Consider the following 20,725-nt stretch of genomic DNA (forward strand, 5'->3'; position numbering starts at 1 on the left):
GTTTTGAGGCAGGAGTGAAGAACACTATAAACTACATCTAAGGTAGACTGACCAAACGCTCCATGGGCCTTGTTAAAAGTGCCAGACTCTGAGAAGTCTGCGTGTGAGTTCAGGATGAGTGATCATTGCCTTTAGAGGGTATTCTCTCTCTCTCTCTCTCTTTCTCTCTCTCTCTCTGTTTCCTTCTTTTCTTTTATGTGATCTTGCGCACCTGTGCTTATGTATCATCCTTTTGGCTTCATAGCCATTATTACCCTCATCACGAGCGTCTCTGTTTCTCTTTTTCTCTTTTAATAGGTGAACCCCTTTCTCCCCCTGAAAAAGTGTTTTTTTTTTACTTTTTTCTTTTCTACAGACTATAAGACTGTAAGAGTAAAGATACAGATCTCCCCACCTTTTTGTTCTTTATTATAATAACTCACACTTTGCTGGCACTGTTTGTCAGTGGGAGCTTACCAATATTTGTCATACCAGGTAGCAGATAGAGAGAGATTAGGGCAGAGAGATGGAAAAAGAAAACAAGAGATAGAGAGCACATGGAACCTAACAATAATTCCTGTACTGATCTATATTCTTCTTTTCTACTCTATTATTACCTACACTACTGTATACTCCACATAATACCCTATACCTCTCCATACTGCTCTATACTTCCATATTCTCCCTATATTACCCTACATCCCCTATATTGCCATATACTTCCGATACTACCCTATACTCCTCTATACTGCTCTATACTTCCATATTCTCCCTATATTACCTTACATCCCCTATATTACTGATACTTCCGATACTACCCTATACTCCCCTATATACCATATACTTCCCATACTGATCTATATTCTTCTATTCTACCCTATTATCACCTACACAAAAGTATACTCCACATTATACCTTATACTCCCCTATACTACCATATACTCCCGATATACACTATACTCCTCTATAATTCCTATACTGATCTATATTATTCTATTCTACTCTATCACCTACACAACACTCTATACTTCCATATTCTCCCTATACTCCCCTATACTACCATATACTCCCGATACTACCCTATACTCCCCTATATACCCTATACTTCCTATACTGATCTATAATATTCTATTCTACCCTATTATCACCTGCACTACTGTATACTCCACATACTCCCCTATACTCCCTATATTACCCGACATCCCCTAAATTACTGTATACTTTCTATACTACCATATACTTCTCAAACTCCCTTATATCCCCTATATTTCCTATACTACTTTATACACGCCTATTCTACCCCATTCTACCTATAGTCCATTACACTACTGTATACTCAATATACTCCATTATACTCCCTATACTACACTCAGTAAAACCCTAAACCAAACTATTCACACATGCACAGGTAGTTTAAAGCAATGGAGTAACTATCTTAAATAATGTCAAATTATGTGTTTCTTTAGTAAGTCTTTGAATATCTCGCCCCAAATATCTAAAACATTCTTTTAAATATGTATATTCAGATTTTAAATAGTAAGACTAATATTGTTGGTGTCTAAAACATTTTTATTTGTAGTTAATATTATCTATAGTAGTAATAATATCTGGAATTCAGTTTATACTGATAAATGATTTAAATTAAGATTTATATTTAAAATAGCTGATATCTGAAATGTATAATATTGAGTTATGACTGTAGCTGTGAGTTCTGCTCATGGCATTGTAGGCTAAAATGGCTTGCAGTTGATATGAAGGAGAGAGAGACACAGGTACACAAACACATACACACACACACACACACACACACACACACACACACTCTGATTTAATGTTTCGGTCTGTGATAATTAGGTCACATGAGTAGAGCCGATGTCACTGTGCCAGGGTGATTTCCCACAAGGCTTTGAGCTCTCCTCAACCACAGGCATGACTGCATATCATAAATCACAAGGGTTACAGCAATACCAGGCAAAACACCTAAAACCACACCCAGCCAAAAGCACCGAACAGCCCAAGGCTTCCTGTCCAGGGGGACAAAGAAGTCCCCCAGCAACCCTGTGAATCAGCCCTGATTAAGTTTATTGTTCGTATAAATGTGAGCTAAGGTCATCAGTATGTGCTTTCTCAAGCTCCTGAAATAGAAGCTGTGTCACTCCGCTCTTTCCCAGCCGGCCAGAAATACACACTGCGCTGTGTGAAGTGAAACTGATAACACTTCCTGGATCAAAGATCAGCAAGCGTTCAAAAGAACCTGCCGAGCAGTAAAGAGCGACGCTTTCAGAACTGTGATCTGGTTCAGCCCCGGTGATGAAGCGTACACTGTGTGTGTGAGCATATATGTGTGTGTTTGTTTGTTTTCGTACACTTACTGGACAACACAGATGCAACAATGATCCAAAACATTATGACCACCTTGCTAATATGCTGTTGGTTCTCTGAGGTTCTCCTGTGGTCTCTGGGACCAAGATATTAGCAGCAGATCCTTTAAAAAAGTGTGTAATCATGTAGCATTTTGTACGTGATTAATTACATTTAAACATTTGCTGTTCCGACTCTGACTAGCGCATCATCCAGTTGGTTGCAAATTCAGTTGGCTGTGTCTGTAACTCTGTCTGATGCTGAAATAAGACAGATTTTCTGAAATTTAAAATAAAATTATATAAAAAATAAAAGTAAAATAATTGCAGAGATTGGCATTCAAATTATCAACTCAACTCAAAGTCACACCTAATCACATAAAAATAGACTTAATACTTGATTTGCAACTGATTAGCCTAAAGACGCGTGACTTGAGCTCTACCCTAAAGATTTGTGAATTGATTTGAGTTCTGTTTGAAAGATTTTGACTTGTTTTAAGCTCTAGTCTACAGACGTGTGACTTGATTTGAGCTCTATTGTAAAGAACTTGATTTGTTTTAAGCTCTAGTTTAAAGACCTTTGACATGACTTGGGCTCTAGTGTAACATCTTGTGTCTTGTAATAAACTGAAGTCTAAAGACTCCTAAATTAACTTTTGACTTGATTTGAACTCTAGCCTACAGACTTCAGACCTAACTTTTGACTCATTTTAAACTCTAGTCTAAAGACTTGTGACATGAATTAGACTCTAGCCCAAAGACAAGTGAGTTGATTTGAACTCTAGCCTAAAGATTTGTGACTTGAATAAAATTTTGTGACTAGTCTCTTGACTTGATTTGAACTCTAACCTAAAGTCTTGTGAATTGGAATGAACTTAAGTCTGAAGACTCCTAAATTAACTCTTAAACTGATTTAAACTCTAGTCTCAAGACTTGACTTGGACTGTAGCCTAAAAACTTGTGACTTGACTCTAGCCTAAATACCAGTGACTTGATTAGAGCTTTATCTTGAGAATTTGTGACTTGAATGGACTCTAGCTTAAAGATTTGTGACTTGTCTCTTGATTTTGTCTCTTGATTTGAGCTCTTAAACTCTACTCTAAAGACTGGTTACTCTAATTGGACTGTAGCCTAAAGACTCGTGACTCTTGGCTCATTTAAAACTCTAGTCTAAAGACTTATGACTTGACTTGGACACTAGCCAAAAGAATTGTGACTTGACTTTTGGCTCTTTTTTAATCATTTTTTATTAAAAAATTTCCCATTTTCTCCCAATTTACACGGCCAACCCACTCACTAGGACTCCGCCTATTACTAGTAATGCCCCAACACACCAGGAGGGTGAAGACTAACACATGCCTCCTCCGATATATGTGAAACCAGCCACCGCTTCTTTTTGAGCTGCTGCTGATGCAGCATTGCCGTGCAGCATCACAGCGCTCTTGGAGGAAAGCGCAGTGGCTTGGTTCTGATACATCAGCTCACAGATGCCCTGTGCTGCGGACATCACCCTAGGAGTGATGCGGGGAGAGAGAGAGAGCGCCATCTACCCACCCCTGCCACCGCCAGCAGCTTCATGGCAAAGCTGGACTTTTGGCTCATTTTAAGCACTAGTATACTCTAGTCTAACTTAGATTTAGATTGAAAAATCACCACTGTCCATTAAAAATATTTTATTAAATTTATATTGGTTAATTCATCTTGAGATTTTGAAGAAAATGTAAAGGAAGACTGTTTTGGTTTATTGTGTATATAAACGTGTGTATGTACCTGCCTGTGTTTTGCAGCTGGGCGAGTGTGTGTCCACAGACGCAAACCCTCCAGTGGAGATCATCTGGCTGAAGAACAATCAGACCCTGGTGGACAATGGCAATAGTGAGTTGATCAGTTCAGTAATTGTTGGTAGATTAGTGCTGCTGGTGCACACTGAGGTAGTGCTTTTGTCTGACCGGTATGTGGGTTATCTGTTTGTGTGCAGCGGTCGTAATCACCACCACCGAAACGAAAGACTCAGTGACCGGACTGTCCAGCAGTAAATCTCGGCTGCTGTACGCAGCAGGGAAAGAGGATATGACCTCAAAGTTCGCTTGCCTTGTGCGACACGTGACTGGCCCTGACCAGGTGACCGCACCAGTGGCCTTCAGCATCTACTGTGAGTACAGCCGGCCAGTGTTTTACACACACAAACACTCATTTGCATCCATAAATAAAGTGTACACACACACACACACACATAGACAGGCAGTGAAATGTGAATAAACACAAGCTGCAGTCTAGAGCACCCCCTACAGGTGTATGTGATATATATCTTGGAATACAGTTAATTCGCTCTACACGTCAGAGCTTCTTACTTTCATGGATTTATTGGATAAAAATGGGCTGATATCAATACTAAGCAGAAAAGGCTGAATCAGAAAAAACATCACAATATATCACAAACTCTGTGTAAGGTCATGTTGTTAAAGGTCACCTTCCGTCGTTTTTTCTTTCATTTTAAAATGTCTAGTTGTGGTCTCTAGTATGAATGAATGACATGTGAGCCGTTTTTGTAAAAAAAAAGTGCTCAGGTGTCTCTGTATAGCTCTTTTTTAATGGACTGTTTTAGGGGTGTGTCCAAAATGACCGGATTCCAGCTTTGCTCATGAATATTCATACATGCAAACAGCATGCAAATATCTCTCCTCTGATTGGCTAGGAGCACTGCGACGCCCCTCCACCGCTCACTGCCTCCCACCTCCTAACTGATGAGCGGTGATGTTGCGTCGCTTCAGCTCCGCCTCTGGGAGTTTCTCGAGCCAAGGTGGGCTGGTCTGTGAGTTTCTGCCTACGTAGGCAGAAAGATAATTCAAAATTCACCCGTTTTTCGGAGGGGGGGAGGGGGGATTTCTTTGCTTAGCTCCTGCAGACAATGGGGGCTGCAAAACAGTTTAATGTGCAGGTGTACACATTCAACTCGGAGAGACCTACTGTATTCCACAAAAAACAAGAAAAATCGGATTTTCGCGGAAGGTGACCTTTAAGCTTTGTGTTTTGTGTTTCAGTTCAAAACTAGATCTGAGCTGTTTTAGAGCACAACATATCTGATTTCAGTATCATTATTCATATACAATCATTTATAATTTCAAGCCATTTTAAACCATTTCTCTTGAGCAATTTCTCGCAAAGTAAAGAGCAAACAATGGTTTTAAATGGTGTTAAATGCTGAAACAAGCTAATGAAGAATGTGAGAACATAACGAGTCAGTTCTGCAGAAGTGTTTGTGATAAGTACTTTGCCAACCGAAACTTAACAAAGGAATTCAGAGTATTTGTTTGTTGGCAGCACAACCAGTGAAACTCCAAACCATCAATTCATCTCACTCAGATATATAGTAATTATTAATTTAAAACATTTTTTTATTTATTTTTAAGTCACTGCTTTTAATTGGCTGAGGTATGTTCTTATCTGTTCTCTAAAATACTTAAATAAACACACACAGATACACTACAGTTTAGAAGCCCCATTTTTGTCCTTAATTTTTACCATTTAAGCTCTTCAGGTCCAGTAAATAACTGGAAATGGTACAAAATTAAGTAAAAAAAATTGCATGGGCCTTTAAGAGGAAAAAAAAGCAATTTTGGTATTGTAAAAAACACAAAATTCCTCTTGATCATATTTGTCACCAGAAGTGAGGAGGAGAGTGGTGGAGGAGAACATGCCAAAATGCATGAAAGCTGTGATTAAAAACCAGGGTTATTCCAGCAAATATTTATTTCTGAACTCTAAAAACTTTATAAAAGGTCTGCATCTTTTTAGTTATTTAGTTATTTTCTCATTTTCTATATATATACTAGTGTGATGTAAACCTCACTTACAAGAAAACATCTCACTTCTTATACAGGCATTGGTGTTCCCAATTTGTCTCATGAGGTAACACTTCATGAACATTTTACGAGCTGCTGTCTCATGACTTTTGGCATTTGGCTTTTCGCACTTTAAGGCACACTTAAAGTCCTTTAATTTTTTTCCTAAAAATCGTAAAATGTAAATACATGAATTTTACCAGTCAGGTTGTAAGGAGCAGTAAAGCAACTCCGCTGAATTGCAGCGTTGTACAGGAGTCTTAGTGAAGTTTCTCCAGCACCGAGACTGGCGCAGTATTAGCGTTAGCTGCTAACCGCAGCGCTAGCTCTTTCACCGTTCAGAGGTGAGTATATCGGACTGTAGTCTGTGTGTTTACTGCGTTATAACCATATAATACAGTGCAGCTTATAGTCTGTAAAAATAAAATTGAATGCTATTTCTGATCGTTCTCAGTCTCACTGTTTTCAGAACAGTGAAAAAGAGGGATTTCAAAAGAGTATCAGTTGTGTAATGTGTGAGAATGACCTTGTATGCTCTCTCTCTCTCTCTCTCTCTCTCTCTCTCTCACTCACTCTGTGTTTCTGTCTGTCGCTGTCTCAGACCCCACAGAAAAGGTGAGTCTGCAGGTGATGCCTGCAGGACCTGTTAAGGAAGGTGACAACGTGACTCTGAAATGTCAGGCAGATGGAAACCCACCACCCACCAACTTCAACTTCCACATCAAGGTGAGCCCATGTGACTCCCTACAGAGGGCTGGAGTGGGAGGGGCCAAAGGAAAATAACTTATATAATAAAACTTATAACTTATAATAAAAGATCTTAAAGTGAATCTCTCTTAAATTCTTAAACACATCATTCTTCAATATTCTCTTAGGAAACTTTTATTTTTTTCTTTCAGTGAGAGTCTAAAAAGGGCCATTCATTTTGGATTAGGTTTAGAGAACCATGACACTCATTTGAAGATATATCACAGGATCAGACACACGCAGTATTTATAGAGCCACACATGCAGAAGTAGTGCGTAATGCATTTGTTTAAAACAATATGTCACAGGTTTCAGCATAGAGTTGTAGAGGTTGTAGAGTCTAAAAGCTGAGACAGTGCGCAGTTATAGTGCAGAAAAACGGGCCAAGGAGTCTAAAAGCGGAGAGAGTGCGCAGTTATAGTGCAGAAAAACGGGCCAAGGAGTCTAAAAGCGGAGAGAGTGCGCAGTTATAGCGCAGAAAAACGGGCCAAAGAGTGTAAAAGCGGAGAGAGTGCGCAGTTATAGTGCAGAAAAACGGGCCAAAGAGTGTAAAAGCGGAGAGAGTGCGCAGTTATAGCGCAGAAAAACGGGCCAAAGAGTGTAAAAGCGGAGAGAGTGCGCAGTTATAGCGCAGAAAAACGGGCCAAAGAGTGTAAAAGCGGAGAGAGTGCGCAGTTATAGCGCAGAAAAACGGGCCAAGGAGTCTAAAAGCGGAGAGAGTGCGCATTTATAGCGCAGAAAAACGGGCCAAAGAGTGTAAAAGCGGAGAGAGTGCGCAGTTATAGCGCAGAAAAACGGGCCAAAGAGTGTAAAAGCGGAGAGAGTGCGCAGTTATAGCGCAGAAAAACGGGGCAAAGAATCTAAAAGCGGAAAGGGTGCGCTGAAAGGAATCAGGAAAATGTATTATTTAAAGTGGTATATTTAATTATGTTTTATTACAGAGTCTGTGGCCCGTGACTTCAAATATAGTTCTTCTTCTGGCCCCCCCCCAAAAAAAAAATTCTGGCCCACCCCTACTCTACAACTTCATTGTGTCACACATATCGTACACATTACTACATTACTTCTGTTTGTGTAGCCCAGGAAGTATTGCCCATATCAGTCTAAACATATCTGATAAACGTTATCTCTCTTCTGAATAGCATTGCTATTCACTGACACTTCACTTTCTTCTGGGTGGAACTATTTTCTTTTTGATAATAAGTGTTTATATAGTACCAGTCACAAATTTGGACACTCCTCTCATTCACTGTTTTTTTTCTTTTTTGTGATTTTTTTACATAGTAAATCATTTAATATTGAAGATTGAATTAAAGATATACAGGATCACATGCAGAATTACTTTGTAACAAAGCAGAATATGTTTTATACTTTAGATATAGTAGTAGTAGGGTTCGATCGGTCATGAAAAACATGGAAAAGTCATGGAATTAAAAAAAATAGCAATTTCCAGGCCTGGATGAGTTTTGGAAATATAAAATTACCCAGAAAGTTTTGGAAAAGTCATGGAAATTTGGTCTACAAATCTTTGTGTTACAGTTTATCGACAGAAAAAAACAATTTTAAGCTAACAAATACATCAACTCAGAGTTAATCCAGTAATTTAGACTTACACAATGTAGCTCTCAGGATCTGACACACATTTTATTATTAAAAATTGTGTGTCAGATTTATTTTAGACCTACTATAATAGTACTATAATAGTTTTAGTTGATTTCTTTTATAGTATTATGACTCATTTCTGCACTGTATTAAAAATGATATGGTCATGAAAATTTGACTTGAAGGCATCGGAATCTCATAAACAAATGATGGAAATTCACCTGGAATAGTTTTCTCAGCGTCTTGAAGGAGTTCCTGGAGGTGCTGAACAATAGCTGCTGCTTTTCCTTTACGCTGTGAAGCTCCAGCTCATCCCAATGAAATCACCTCACATCACCATCTCAGTTTTAAGGTTTAGATCAGGGGATTCATGTGGAGGAAAAACACTTTTTTACTGTTTACTACATAATTTAATATGTGTCTCTTAATTGTTTTCATGTCTTTAATATTAATCTACGATGTTGAAACTAAATTAAGTAAATAAAAATCAAGAAAAACATAAATGATGAGGTGTGTCCAAACGTTTGACCGGTACTTTATATGTAAATATAACTTATTCTTTAGATGAAGCTCATCCTTTATGGTCACTGCAGAGCTGTACAGCATTCAGTACTGCACTCAGAGTCTACATTCACCCAATCTGAGGCAGTGAAGAAGTCAGACTCTGAGTGGCCGGGCAGCCACCTCGGTGCTCGGGGAAGAAATTGGGGATTAAGTGTCTTGCTCAAGGACACCTCAGTGAATGTTAAGGAAGAGGAAGGCCTACTTTCTACTGATCCAGGGGATCAAATCTGGTGATCCTCAACTCTCAAGTCTACTTCTGTAACCTCTAGGCCACCACTGTCTGCTTAGGTTGTTTTGTACTTGAAAAATATTAGGAAAAAATCAAGTTTTTGATGTATTTTATTAACTAAAAAGCGCTTGTGTGAAGTTTTTTTTAGACATATTTCTTCCAATAACCTTTTTTTATAATTTTATTTCAAATTCTTCCCATTTTCTCCCCAATTTACACGGCCTGTTATCCAGCCCACTCAATAGGACTCCCCCTATCACTAGTAAGCCCCAAAACACCAGGAGGGTGAAGACTAACACATGCCTCCTCTGATACATGTGAAGTCAGCCGCCACTTCTTTTCGAGCTGCTGCTGATGCAGCATTGCCGAGCAGCATCACAGCGCCAACGCTCGGAGGAAAGCGCAGGGACTCGATTCCGATACATCAGCTCACAGACGCCCTGTGCTGTGGACGTCACTGTAGGAGTGATGTGGAGAGAGAGCGCCATCTATCCACCCAAAGGGAACAGGGTCAGGTTATCATTGTTAGCATTGGCCCAGCTTAGCATTGTTGGAGGAACCTGTTAATAACAGTGTTTTACATGGTAGTTTTCTTTACTTTAAGACACAAGAAGACATTAGGAACCAGACACACCTGTCAGCCAGTCCTGACTGATGGATTACACTAACGGTGCGCGTCCACTGGCACTTTTCTTCAACTCAGGTCGCCGTGCCGGATCTCTCGGCTCGCCGCGTGTGGGCGAGTCCGTGACGGTTTTGAATTCAAATGAAGCAACAGATGTAGTCAATTATAACTTTTTAAGAGTTTACATTTTTAGTAAACCTCACTGTGATCTATAGTTGTATAAATATATATTCCGCCATTCTTAGCGTCTCTTCTGTGTTTGAAAGGCGCCTGTTCTGTGTGTGTGAGCCTCACTGTGAGGCTCGTGTGTGTGTGTGGTGTGGCAGCCTTCTGTTCCTGATTGGCTGGACGCAGCGCGGCGACCGGATTCATTTGAATAAAGTTGAGATCTGCTCAACTTTCGTGCCTGAGGGCGGTTCTGCGCTTAACGCAACGCAACCCAGCATGCACTGCGGCATGCGGCGTCTCTCTCCATTGAAATGAATGGGATGTGTTGGGGCTTAAGTGCCAATGGACGCGTACCGTAAGGGTTTAATAGTCAAACAGAGTGCATTTTTTTTTAGATTTTTTTGGCCAGACGATCACTTTAAGACACTTGTAAACCAAGCCCAGGCTCTCTTGCATCCAGCCTGTATTTATCCTCTCAGACTCAGACTGTTTACTCTCCTGTTCCTCTCCTGTGTGCAGGGTAAGAAGGTCACGGTGACCGGCTCCAACGTGCACGTTCTCTCTGGAGTGACCCGCGACGACTCAGGCGAATACAAATGCTCTCTGCCCAACAACGACAAGATGGAAGCCACAGCGATGATCACGGTGAACTGTAAGCAGCTACTCTCTTCCTATTATTATTATTATTATTATCATCTCCCTCACACCTCTTTCTCATTTTCTTTCTCTTTCTTACTGTCTCTCTCTCTCTCTCTCTCTCTCCATCACGCTCTGGTCCTGCGGCAGTGCTCTCACAGCAGCGGCGTGTGAGGGTCAGTCTGCAAATTGTTTTTTGGCAGGAGAGCGCAGCCGCAGCTGAGGCGTCTGAACTTCTCCAGCCCTTTAACATCCTCTTTTATGCCACAAATTAATGCGCGGGAGACGTGCTAATCAAATTTATCTCCGCTGGGGTCTGCAGAGGTGGGAGACACTGGTCAGTCGGACTAATTAGAGTTTGGGACTCGGGCTGAACGGAGGCTACAGCGGACGCTTACATTTTCACACCCAGCCCACACTTAATTACTCTCTGAGGTGTGAATTTGTGCGCGCTTGTGTACGAGTGTGTGCGCCTGAGTGAGTGTGGAGGTGTGTACACGTGTGTATGTGTGTGTGCATATAGATCTAAGAGCTTTTCATAATGTGGTTACTGAGATGCTTGTATTTCACGCTGCCTCTCTCTGCTGAGTTTATGTAAATGGAGCAAAAGGAAGGAAAAGAAACAGTGCCACTCACACAGGGAGTGTGTGCTTAACACACTGCGAAGCACTGATGTGTGTGTGTGTGTGTGTGTGTGTTGAGGAAGGTGAGCTGCTCCATACTGTCAATATAAAAGATTGATGAGCAGGAGAGACTCGCCTGCAGTGAGCAGATATGGGACATTGAGATATTGCCATCACAGATGCAACTGATCCAGAACCTGCTATCAATATTGAGTTGATACCAGCAGAAGTAACACAATTTCTACTCGGTTCTGCAACAATTCCAGCCCAAAGTATCATAACTGTGCTTGTAGAATGTCGGGTGTTGAAGCACCGGTCAGACACTTGCTGATATAAAAAGGATAAATCAGTTAATAAGTGTCGAATGTGGTGTACGATGATAACCAGGCAGTACACTTAACAAGTAACAGGGCTAAGGCAATCAAAGCAGACATGGACCAGGCAGAGACAAGTAGGATCAGAAACCAGAGAATAGGTAAATCCTGCCATAACACAAAAGAAAACACTTAACGCAACAATATGCAACAAGCAGGTTGGCAATACTTCGCAAAGTAAGAAGGCAAAAACAGATAGGTCTGTATACACAGACTTGATTATAAACAGGCAAAAGTAACTCAAGAGCTAAAGGACTGATCTGCCCATGACTGGCCAAAAACAGGCAAGGTGTGAGGTGGATTATGGGAATAGTAGTCATTAAAATATAGAAAGGAAACAGAAGGGAAGTAAAAAGCAGAGATGTAACCCATAGAGACAAGTAGGATCAGAAGAATCGACAAATTAAACAGAAGGCTAATATAACACAAGAGTAAACACTTACGCAACAATACGCAACATGCAGGTTGGCAATACTTCGCAAAGTAAGAGGGCAAAAAAAGACAGGTTATAGAACTACAGGACTCAGACCCCTGATTGGCTGAAAACAGGCAAGATGTGAGGTGGATTATGGGAATTGTAGTCATTAGAGTCTAGAAAGGAGGGAGGTAAAAAGCATGATATTATATAACAGGGGTCTCAAACTCATTTTTGCCGAGGGCCACATTGGCATATTGGCTGTCCTCTGATGTAACTTATAAATATAAGAAAATGTAACCAGATGTAATACAAAATGAATGTAATTACTCCTTAATGTTAAATAACTCTCAATATACTATTTATTCAATCAAATATTACAGTTGCATGGAAAAATGGTTGCTTGTTGCTCTATTAACATAAATCCTTTTAATTTATAAGTTATATTAACTTTGATCAAAACGTTTGATACTGAAATAAGGCTTAATAAATATAAAATCAAAAATTGTGAGCTGTGACAGATTTAGCATTTCCTCAGATTTAGCAGTTCCTCATCCAACCACTAGTCGGAGCTGCAGCTGCAGCACCACAAGCCCGCAGTCTTTGCTTAGTCAGAGCTGCAGCCCAGCCACGGGCTACAGAGCTCAGCTGAGCCAGTCTGGAGCGTTTTTAAAAATTTGTAAGTTCTTCTGTGTATGAAATAAAATAACCCCACTAACCGGATAATACAGCTCTCTACAGTTCATCTTTCAGCCCAAGCAGCTAACAGCAGCAGTTTAGAGCAGCGTCACAGAGTCACTGCTCGGATTACATTATAAACAGGTCAGTTAGCGCGCTGCTAACCTCAGGATGTTTATAACTACGGAGTTTAGTGGACACACCACGGCTGCAAGGTTAGACTGTTGAAGGCTACTGAAGACTACTAAAGCAGGCAACGCAGCGTAAGCAAAAAAAAAAAAAAAAACCACACACACACACCAAAATACAAGTTAAGATAAAATATGAAAACGAACATAATAAAGCATAAATAATTAAATTGAATTGCGGGCCAGATGTATGTTTATTTTGTTAACCCGTGAGGGGCCGTATGAAACCGCGTCGCGGGCCGCATGTGGCCCGCGGGCCGCTACTTTGAGACCCCTGTTATATAACCTACTGTACTTTAGGACAAAATTTTGCAATTTTATCAAAATATCTGTATAATTTGGTTTATATTTCAGTGTTTTAGTTGTGTTGCTGTCTCACAGGTGCTGTGTTAAACAATGCTTGCTTACAGTTTGGGCTGGGGAATGTTGAAAAAAATATATATATTCTCTTAAAATATTTGGCAATTCTCGATTACAGGTTAGATTTTTAGTTTTTACCATTTAAAGTGGTGCACAAGCTATTGTTTTCTTTTCGCCAAAATGACCAGATTCATTCATTCTGAAAAGAGAACACACTTTTAGCTTGCCTGGTGCAGTTACACATTCTTACCAAAAACTGATGCACTGTAACTTTAGGGAAAAGTGTAAAATATGAAAATAACTGCCAAATTAGAGTTATTGTCGTTTTCTGACTGAAGCAAATGTCTTTTTATTCTAGATTACTATAGATTTACATCTATATGTAAAGATGTACAATATTTATTATCCAGTTTTGAAAATCACATTAAAACAGTAATTCGATTAATCAAATTCATTCACTTAACCTCCCATCCCTAAATCACACACTAAGAAATCTCCAGGAAAGTGTAAAACCATTCACTGAGCTAAAATCCAGCTTTCTTTACTGAAATTCTTAATTACACTTTTAGACCATTCTCAGATCTATAAAAACAGAGTATGCTGTTTACATGGCAACCTCAGAAATCTGAATATAAACAGACTATTAACCATAATATCATCTCTTTCTCTTACCCTTCTTGTCTCTCTCAGACCTGGACCTCTCAGTCAGTCCTTCAGGAAGAGTGCTGAAGAAGCTTGGAGAGCTCTTGGAGGTTAAGGTGGACAAGAACGTCTCCAGTGAACCCACAGTGATCTGGACTAAGGTGAGAGCAGAACTACATCCATCTAGCTTAAACTCTCAGCCCTGAGGTCAGAAAGATTCAGCTGTTTTGGTGCAGATCTACAGATCGCCATTTAAATGTGAAAATAATCAGTTACAATTTACGGAACCTTTTTTTATTTTAGAGCTTCTTAAAAAATAGTTTTAAATGCTTTGAAGTTCTAAAGTGAACTAGTGTATTAATGAGATGAAAACTAATCATTACTGTTGCTAAATAACTTTAAGGAGTATTGATTTGGATCCGTACTGTAAAGCACGTTTTTTAGGTCGTTTTAACACCAGCACTATTTGGACGGGTTAAAACAGACTCTGGTTCGTTTGTACCATTAATGTGGTTCGATTGAGCAGGTGTGAAAAACAGTAATCGCACTCGGGTGCGGATCAAACAACCTGATCAAGACCTTCAAGTGAACTCTGGAGAGGTTCGCTTGTGGTGAGAACGTGAGCCGGTTTTGGTTCGACCCAGCTATCAAATATACTTCTTTTATTTGAGCTAAACTGCCAATAAGGTGTAGTTTAACCTGATATATTAGCCAAATGTTAATTACCACAGCTATTAACAAATGCTGTCTCTGCTCCATGCTGTTTACACGTGCGGTCTGTGCTGCGTTCACTATTTGCAGCAGCGCAACTCAAAATCACTGTGTTTGAAATTGCAGAATTTTAGCTTTCTGTATTTAAGCAGCTTTAAACTACACAGATATACGTGCTGCAATACAGAATCTTCTCTCTATATTTACTTTATATATTTATGCGCCAGGCAGAGGAAACAATGTGCTCGCATGGTTTATTTGTGCGCATTTTGGTGCGTTTAGGTTTGTGCCTGTGTGAAACCAAACCAAACTGAGGGAGAAAAAGCTCCAAGTAAACAAATTCATTAACTGATTAGAATCATAAAAACAAAATACAGGTGAAATCGCCCTTAATGTGGGGATCCAGGGTCTTCACTTAAATTTTCATTGGCCTACAAGTTCATCTGTCAAATAACAAAATTATAAAATTAGGATTTCTGTTAAGTTTCAGATATTTGCCGATTTTAGAAACACATTTTTTTTACATTTTGTAGCTACATGTCAATCCTCAGGACTTTAACTGGTAGCTACAAAATGTACAAAATGTCTTGTAATTGAGTTTCTTCACCAATCAAGACAGACAGATGGAATGCTGCCTTGTATTGTACAATTCATTCAGACTAGTGGGCACACATTCGAAGTGACATACAGTGAGTACGTGTGCCTGGAGCGGTGGGCAACCATCACTTTGTTATGCAGGCACAACAGTGGAAACTTTCCCAGCCCAGGCATTGAACCCACAACCCTGTCATCCATAGCCATAGCCCAGTCATGTAACTGCTGAGCCACCACTGCCACTCAGAAGTCTTGTTATCCAGTAACACAGATGAGAATTTCAGCAGTATGCTGTTTATCATAGACTTAACAACCTTTTCTTTTACACCTAATTCCTTGGAGAAGCTATTTTATTACTCAGAACTGGTTTCTTTAGTTTTATTTTCCATCATGGTATAACTGCGATTTCCACCCACACATGAACCCAAAGGCTGCATTGTTATTTATAATAGAAAGATCTGTATCTGCTTTTAAGCCTAGTTATCAACTACTGCCAGAAATGGGATTAGACCTCAATGCTAACAATGCTAAATATTGTTTCCCGTCATGCAGGAGGGGACCAGGCTGGAGAAACAGCCCAACTTTACAATCCTGACGTACAGCCATGCGGGAGTCTACACGTGCGAGATGTCTGTAGGAGGAATCAAACGCAGCTCATCCTTCCAGCTGATAGTAGAGGGTAATACACTCCCATATACTGTACATATAAAACACCCATATACTGTACATATAAAGCACTTTTTAAATGATAATTTTAATTATTAAAGGAAAAAAAATACCCAAACTAATCCAGCCTTGTGTGAAAAAAGTGTTTGCCCCCTAAACCTTTTTTGACCTCCTGTCCTGAAGACAGAGACAAAAACAGAGCTATGAGAAACAAAGACAGGAAAAAACTTACGGTAACTTACCAAGACTAAAAGTATTGTAACAAAAATAATGTAATGAGAAAAAAAGTGCAGAAAATGTAGTGCATGCATATATATGCATATAAACTACAACAGTAAATAGCAAAAAAAAAAACAAATATAACATATACAAAAATACTGCTTTTATGACAGCATATAATTATAACATCATGATTTTTTATTTATTTTTTATCATTAACATGTTTAGAGTGATATTATCATGTATGATACGATATGGCAAACCCCTATTTTAGTGCTATGCAGTGAACAGAAGGTTTATATCATTTTGTTGTTGTTTTTCTCTTTTCTCTCTTGCAGGCACTCCTATAATTAACAGTTTGACGAAGAAGCGCAGCACCGACGGTAAAAACAAGGTGCTGACCTGTGAAGCGGAGGGCTCCCCTCAACCTGATGTTCAGTGGAGTGTCAACGGAACTGATGTGAGTTTGACACGCTTTCAGCTATTCCACAATCCACTGTGTTTTCCCTCCATTTTCAACATTAAATCCTTGTCTGAAGTGTTTTGTTTTTTAAAAAAAACTCCAAATGTTCATTGAAAGCAACTATTATTTGAATGAGGCCAATCCAGAATAATATTGTGCATCAAATGCTGTAAAGAGAGCCTTATTATCAACAGTAGAGCATAGTGTGCTGCACTAAATATATTGTAGAGTGGGGTTGAGTGTGGTGGTGAGTTGTACGTGCAGCAGAGCAGCAGCACAATGACACAATGTCTAAAATATTGAAGGTCTCATAGTCCTATATTAGTAGTTTATTGTGTTTTCTGAGGTCCACTTATGGCATGAGTGTGTCATATCCCACTTCCCAAAGCTCCCTTTATTCTTTAGAATTTATCAGGCTGTTTTTTGGTACTGTTTTCCTGTACAGGCTTGAAATAGCATTAGAAAATAGGCAGTTGGCAGCTTAAGTTTTAGATAGTTAGTTATACAGTTGTAAATAAAAAAAAAGATATTTGTTCACTATATGAGACCTTGAAATGTGCCAGAGTACACCAACTCTGTATTTTAAGTTTAAGTATGTCACTTAAAAAAATGCAAAAAAAATGATCAAATGTCACTTTACAACCCTGATATGTAGTCCCAGAATTAAACACACAGAGCTTCCTTTGCTTTTATTTGTTTATTTATGACAATAATCACTAATCACTAATCATTCATGAAGTTTGCTTCATTGCCAAGGTTGACATCTCTTTCTAAAGATACTTAATCAAACATCAACTCATATTTCATTAATAAGGAGTGTCCTAAACTTGATGTGCTGCTCTCCAGTATTAACAGATCTGTTGATTCTTCTTTTTCCAGCTTTGGCTGATTGTAGGACATGAATTTTCTAAATGAGCATTTTGTAGCTCTGTTTTGGTTATGCTAGCTTGAGCCCCTTTTTAGGGATCTGTAGGCGAGCTGTCCAGCGCAAAGCTTGATTTAAGGTGTGTGTTAGTGTGTCTTTGCTATCATAACGTTGGGAAACGTATGCCTTGCATGGATCAAAACGTGTTAAGGGTTTGTTCTAATTGGTGAAATTAACCAAATAGCATGCCACCTGCCTGACATTCCTTTTAAGAGCCAGGTGCGCTCTGACTTTGGTGCATTGCCATTTTAACGGCGCAGTGGTTCTCAGCAGAGGAAAATGACCTGTGCATTCACATTGTGAAGGTGCACGAGCAGGTCATGTATGGTACCAGCAATCTTATTTTTCTTGGGTTTGTGCACTGCTGCTTGTCTTTGTGTGTTTGTAATTAGTGGGGATGTACACATGTTTGGGCCAGGAGTTGTAAAAGTTGTTGCCAAGATAGCAATAAACATCTGACTGTTGAAGGTTGCGTAGGTTCTCTTCAGCCAGTGGTGCAAGATAGCATTACTCTGGAAATTTACCTGAACACAACTCATTTTGTGACCAACGCACCCATCAGCATAGATGTATTGACTATTGGGGGGGTGTAAGATAGCATTTTGTGAATTGAGATGTCATCAGGTAAATCAAAGTAAAGGCTTTTTTATATATCCAAATAGAAAAAATAATACAGTTTATTGTCCAAAAATATTAGTTATTATTGTGACAGCAGCGGGCTGAGCGCTGCCACTCTGATCGGAAGATCGCTGGTTCAAATTGGGGTTCGAATCCCGTTCATGCAGCTTGCCATCAGCTAATGGAGTCCTGAGCGAGCACAGTTGGCCTTGCTCTGTCTGGGTGGGTGATGGCGCTCTCTCTCTCCACATCACTGCAAAGGGTGATGTCGATCAGCACAAGGCGTCTATGAGCTTATGTATTAGAACCGAGTCGCTGCGCTTTTCTTCCTAACGCGCCGTGATGCTACTTGGTAATGCTGCATCAGCAGCAGTTGGTAAAGAGGAAGCATGTGCTAGTCTTCACCCTCCTGGGGTTGGAGCATCACTAGTGATTGTGGGTTGGGTAATTGGCCTTATTAATTGGGGAGAAAATGTGATCAAAATTAGAAATAAAAATTAAAAATAAATAAATACGTATTGTGACAGGCCTATCAAACACTTATACACACTTATATACACATAACTCTCACTCACACAGTGATGTCAGGCACATCAGCATGAACACACACACACAGTGTCTCACACACACACACAGTCACGCAGTGCCGAGCCCTCAGCTCAGCAGCTGTGCAGTTGATGGGGAGCATAAATGTGTGTATACCAATGATACACAGTGACGTTGCTGTGTGTATATAAGTGACCCCATGAGAGCCTCTCCCTCTCCCTTGACCTTCTCCGCTCTCCTCCTCTGCTCCTCCCTCCACTCTTGACCGTCTCTCTTGGTGCGAGTCATGGGGCCAAACTCTGCGTTTCCTCCCGCATTTCTCATCCAGCCCAAACTCATTATGGATTCTCAGCTACTGCAGCTGAATAATGAGCTGAGAGATGCCAAATGGGCGTCCCTGATGTTGGGTCAACAAGAAGGCATTCAGACTTCTTCTGTGCGTACGAGTGTGTGTGTGTGTGAGTGTGTGAGTGTGTGTGTGCAGCCCTAGGGAGATATTGTGTGCATTAATGAAGGAGGAATGTGAACTGCATAGAATAGCAGAATGGGGTGTGTGTGTGTGTGTGTGTGTGTGAGAGAAAGAGAGAGAAAGTTTTGAGAGCGCTGTAGTGATGTACAGCCCTGCTGTCAGTCATTATCACGCTCAACACCAGTAGAAAACATGCTGCTGCATGCTGTTTTTAGTATATTTGTTTGCTTTTGCTTATAATTGTAGACATATTAAGCATATCTCGTCTTAATGTTTATCTTATTTATGCAAGATTTATGGAACATCCTTGTTTTCTCATAACTGTCCATCAAAAATTGATAAAAAATTATATCTATAGAGATTTGATTACACTATTCTGAACCAGGAGGTGGGATAATGTATTCATCTATTTAACTTCCAGTCAAAACGGTCAAGAAGTACAGTCCACGCATTATTCAGGAGGTTTTTCTAAAGAGAATGGACATGATTCACTGCCAAAAGTCGTGGGATGGCAGTATGTAAATTGATGATGAAGTGTTACCTCAGTAAATGGCTTGGGAGAGCCCACATCTGTATAAATTGTGAGCAAGGGAATGTAAATGACGTTCAGTTTTCCAAGTTTTAAAAATGTTCCTAGCAGCATTTCTTGATCCACAGTGTCAAGTTTGTGCCAGAGATACATCATACATAACACAGGCATTACCACCCACAGTGGACAGACAGTGCAGTGAGTGGTAATAGTCGTGACCGGCAGCATCTGGCCAAAGTTGTCCATGCGAACAGACGAGCGACAAAGGCTACGTTCACATTTCCAGTTACATTACATCAGATTTTTTTGCTCAATCTGGCTATGACCTGATTTTTTCATGGCTTTGTGAACGCGCCAATTTATGCAATTTTTATTCAAATCAGATTTAAGTCACTTTCATATGCGGTTCTAATCTGGAAACATATTCGATCCATGAACATGCGACATCAAAATTTCATGGGTCTTTTTGCTTTTACGCTGCGCTACATGCTTCTCTCTCGTACCCACACTCTTATCTCGTGGTGCAGCTGTGCAGCTATAGCTACAAAAACAGCAAAAGCAAACCACCTGGCTTTTTTTCACCTCCTTGACCTGAGCATGAACTTCAGACCAGCTGTTTACTCTTTCAAGTGAAAGATGCTCCACATATGAGCTGCTAACAAACTCATCCATTTCACTTTAATAAAGCTAAAAGTCTCTCGTCTCTCAAATATGACGTTTTTTTCTGTTGGTGAAGAAGTTTATACACGTATCAATGTGAAGCATGTGAAAGTGTTTTAGGGACGGATTCGTTCACATTACACACAGATACAGGTGTCTTACATTTGTAAATGTGAACCATCAAGATAGCCGAATCTGATCTGAGCAAAAAATCTGATTTGAGAAATGTGGCTTGTATTGTGAACGCAGCCAAAAATCACATCCATAAACTGTATATTACAGGAGATCTCACAT

At 39.8% G+C, this 20,725-nt stretch overlaps 1 protein-coding gene across 2 annotated transcripts in view; it reads left to right on the forward strand.

The window, feature by feature from the left end:
• alcama (activated leukocyte cell adhesion molecule a) overlaps nt 1-20,725 on the forward strand; it is a 138,613-nt gene that overhangs the window by 108,077 nt on the left and 9,811 nt on the right. For both annotated transcript variants that reach the window (XM_022681394.2, XM_022681395.2), the window contains exons 5-11: nt 4,127-4,214; nt 4,318-4,491; nt 6,783-6,907; nt 10,635-10,767; nt 14,080-14,192; nt 15,889-16,015; nt 16,560-16,681. In XM_022681394.2, the coding sequence (XP_022537115.2) occupies nt 4,127-4,214; nt 4,318-4,491; nt 6,783-6,907; nt 10,635-10,767; nt 14,080-14,192; nt 15,889-16,015; nt 16,560-16,681 (882 nt within the window). The remainder of the gene's footprint in view (nt 1-4,126; nt 4,215-4,317; nt 4,492-6,782; nt 6,908-10,634; nt 10,768-14,079; nt 14,193-15,888; nt 16,016-16,559; nt 16,682-20,725) is intronic.

Source organism: Astyanax mexicanus, chromosome 20 (assembly GCF_023375975.1).
Source record: "Astyanax mexicanus isolate ESR-SI-001 chromosome 20, AstMex3_surface, whole genome shotgun sequence".
In the NCBI taxonomy this organism is placed as follows: Eukaryota; Metazoa; Chordata; class Actinopteri; order Characiformes; family Acestrorhamphidae; genus Astyanax; species Astyanax mexicanus.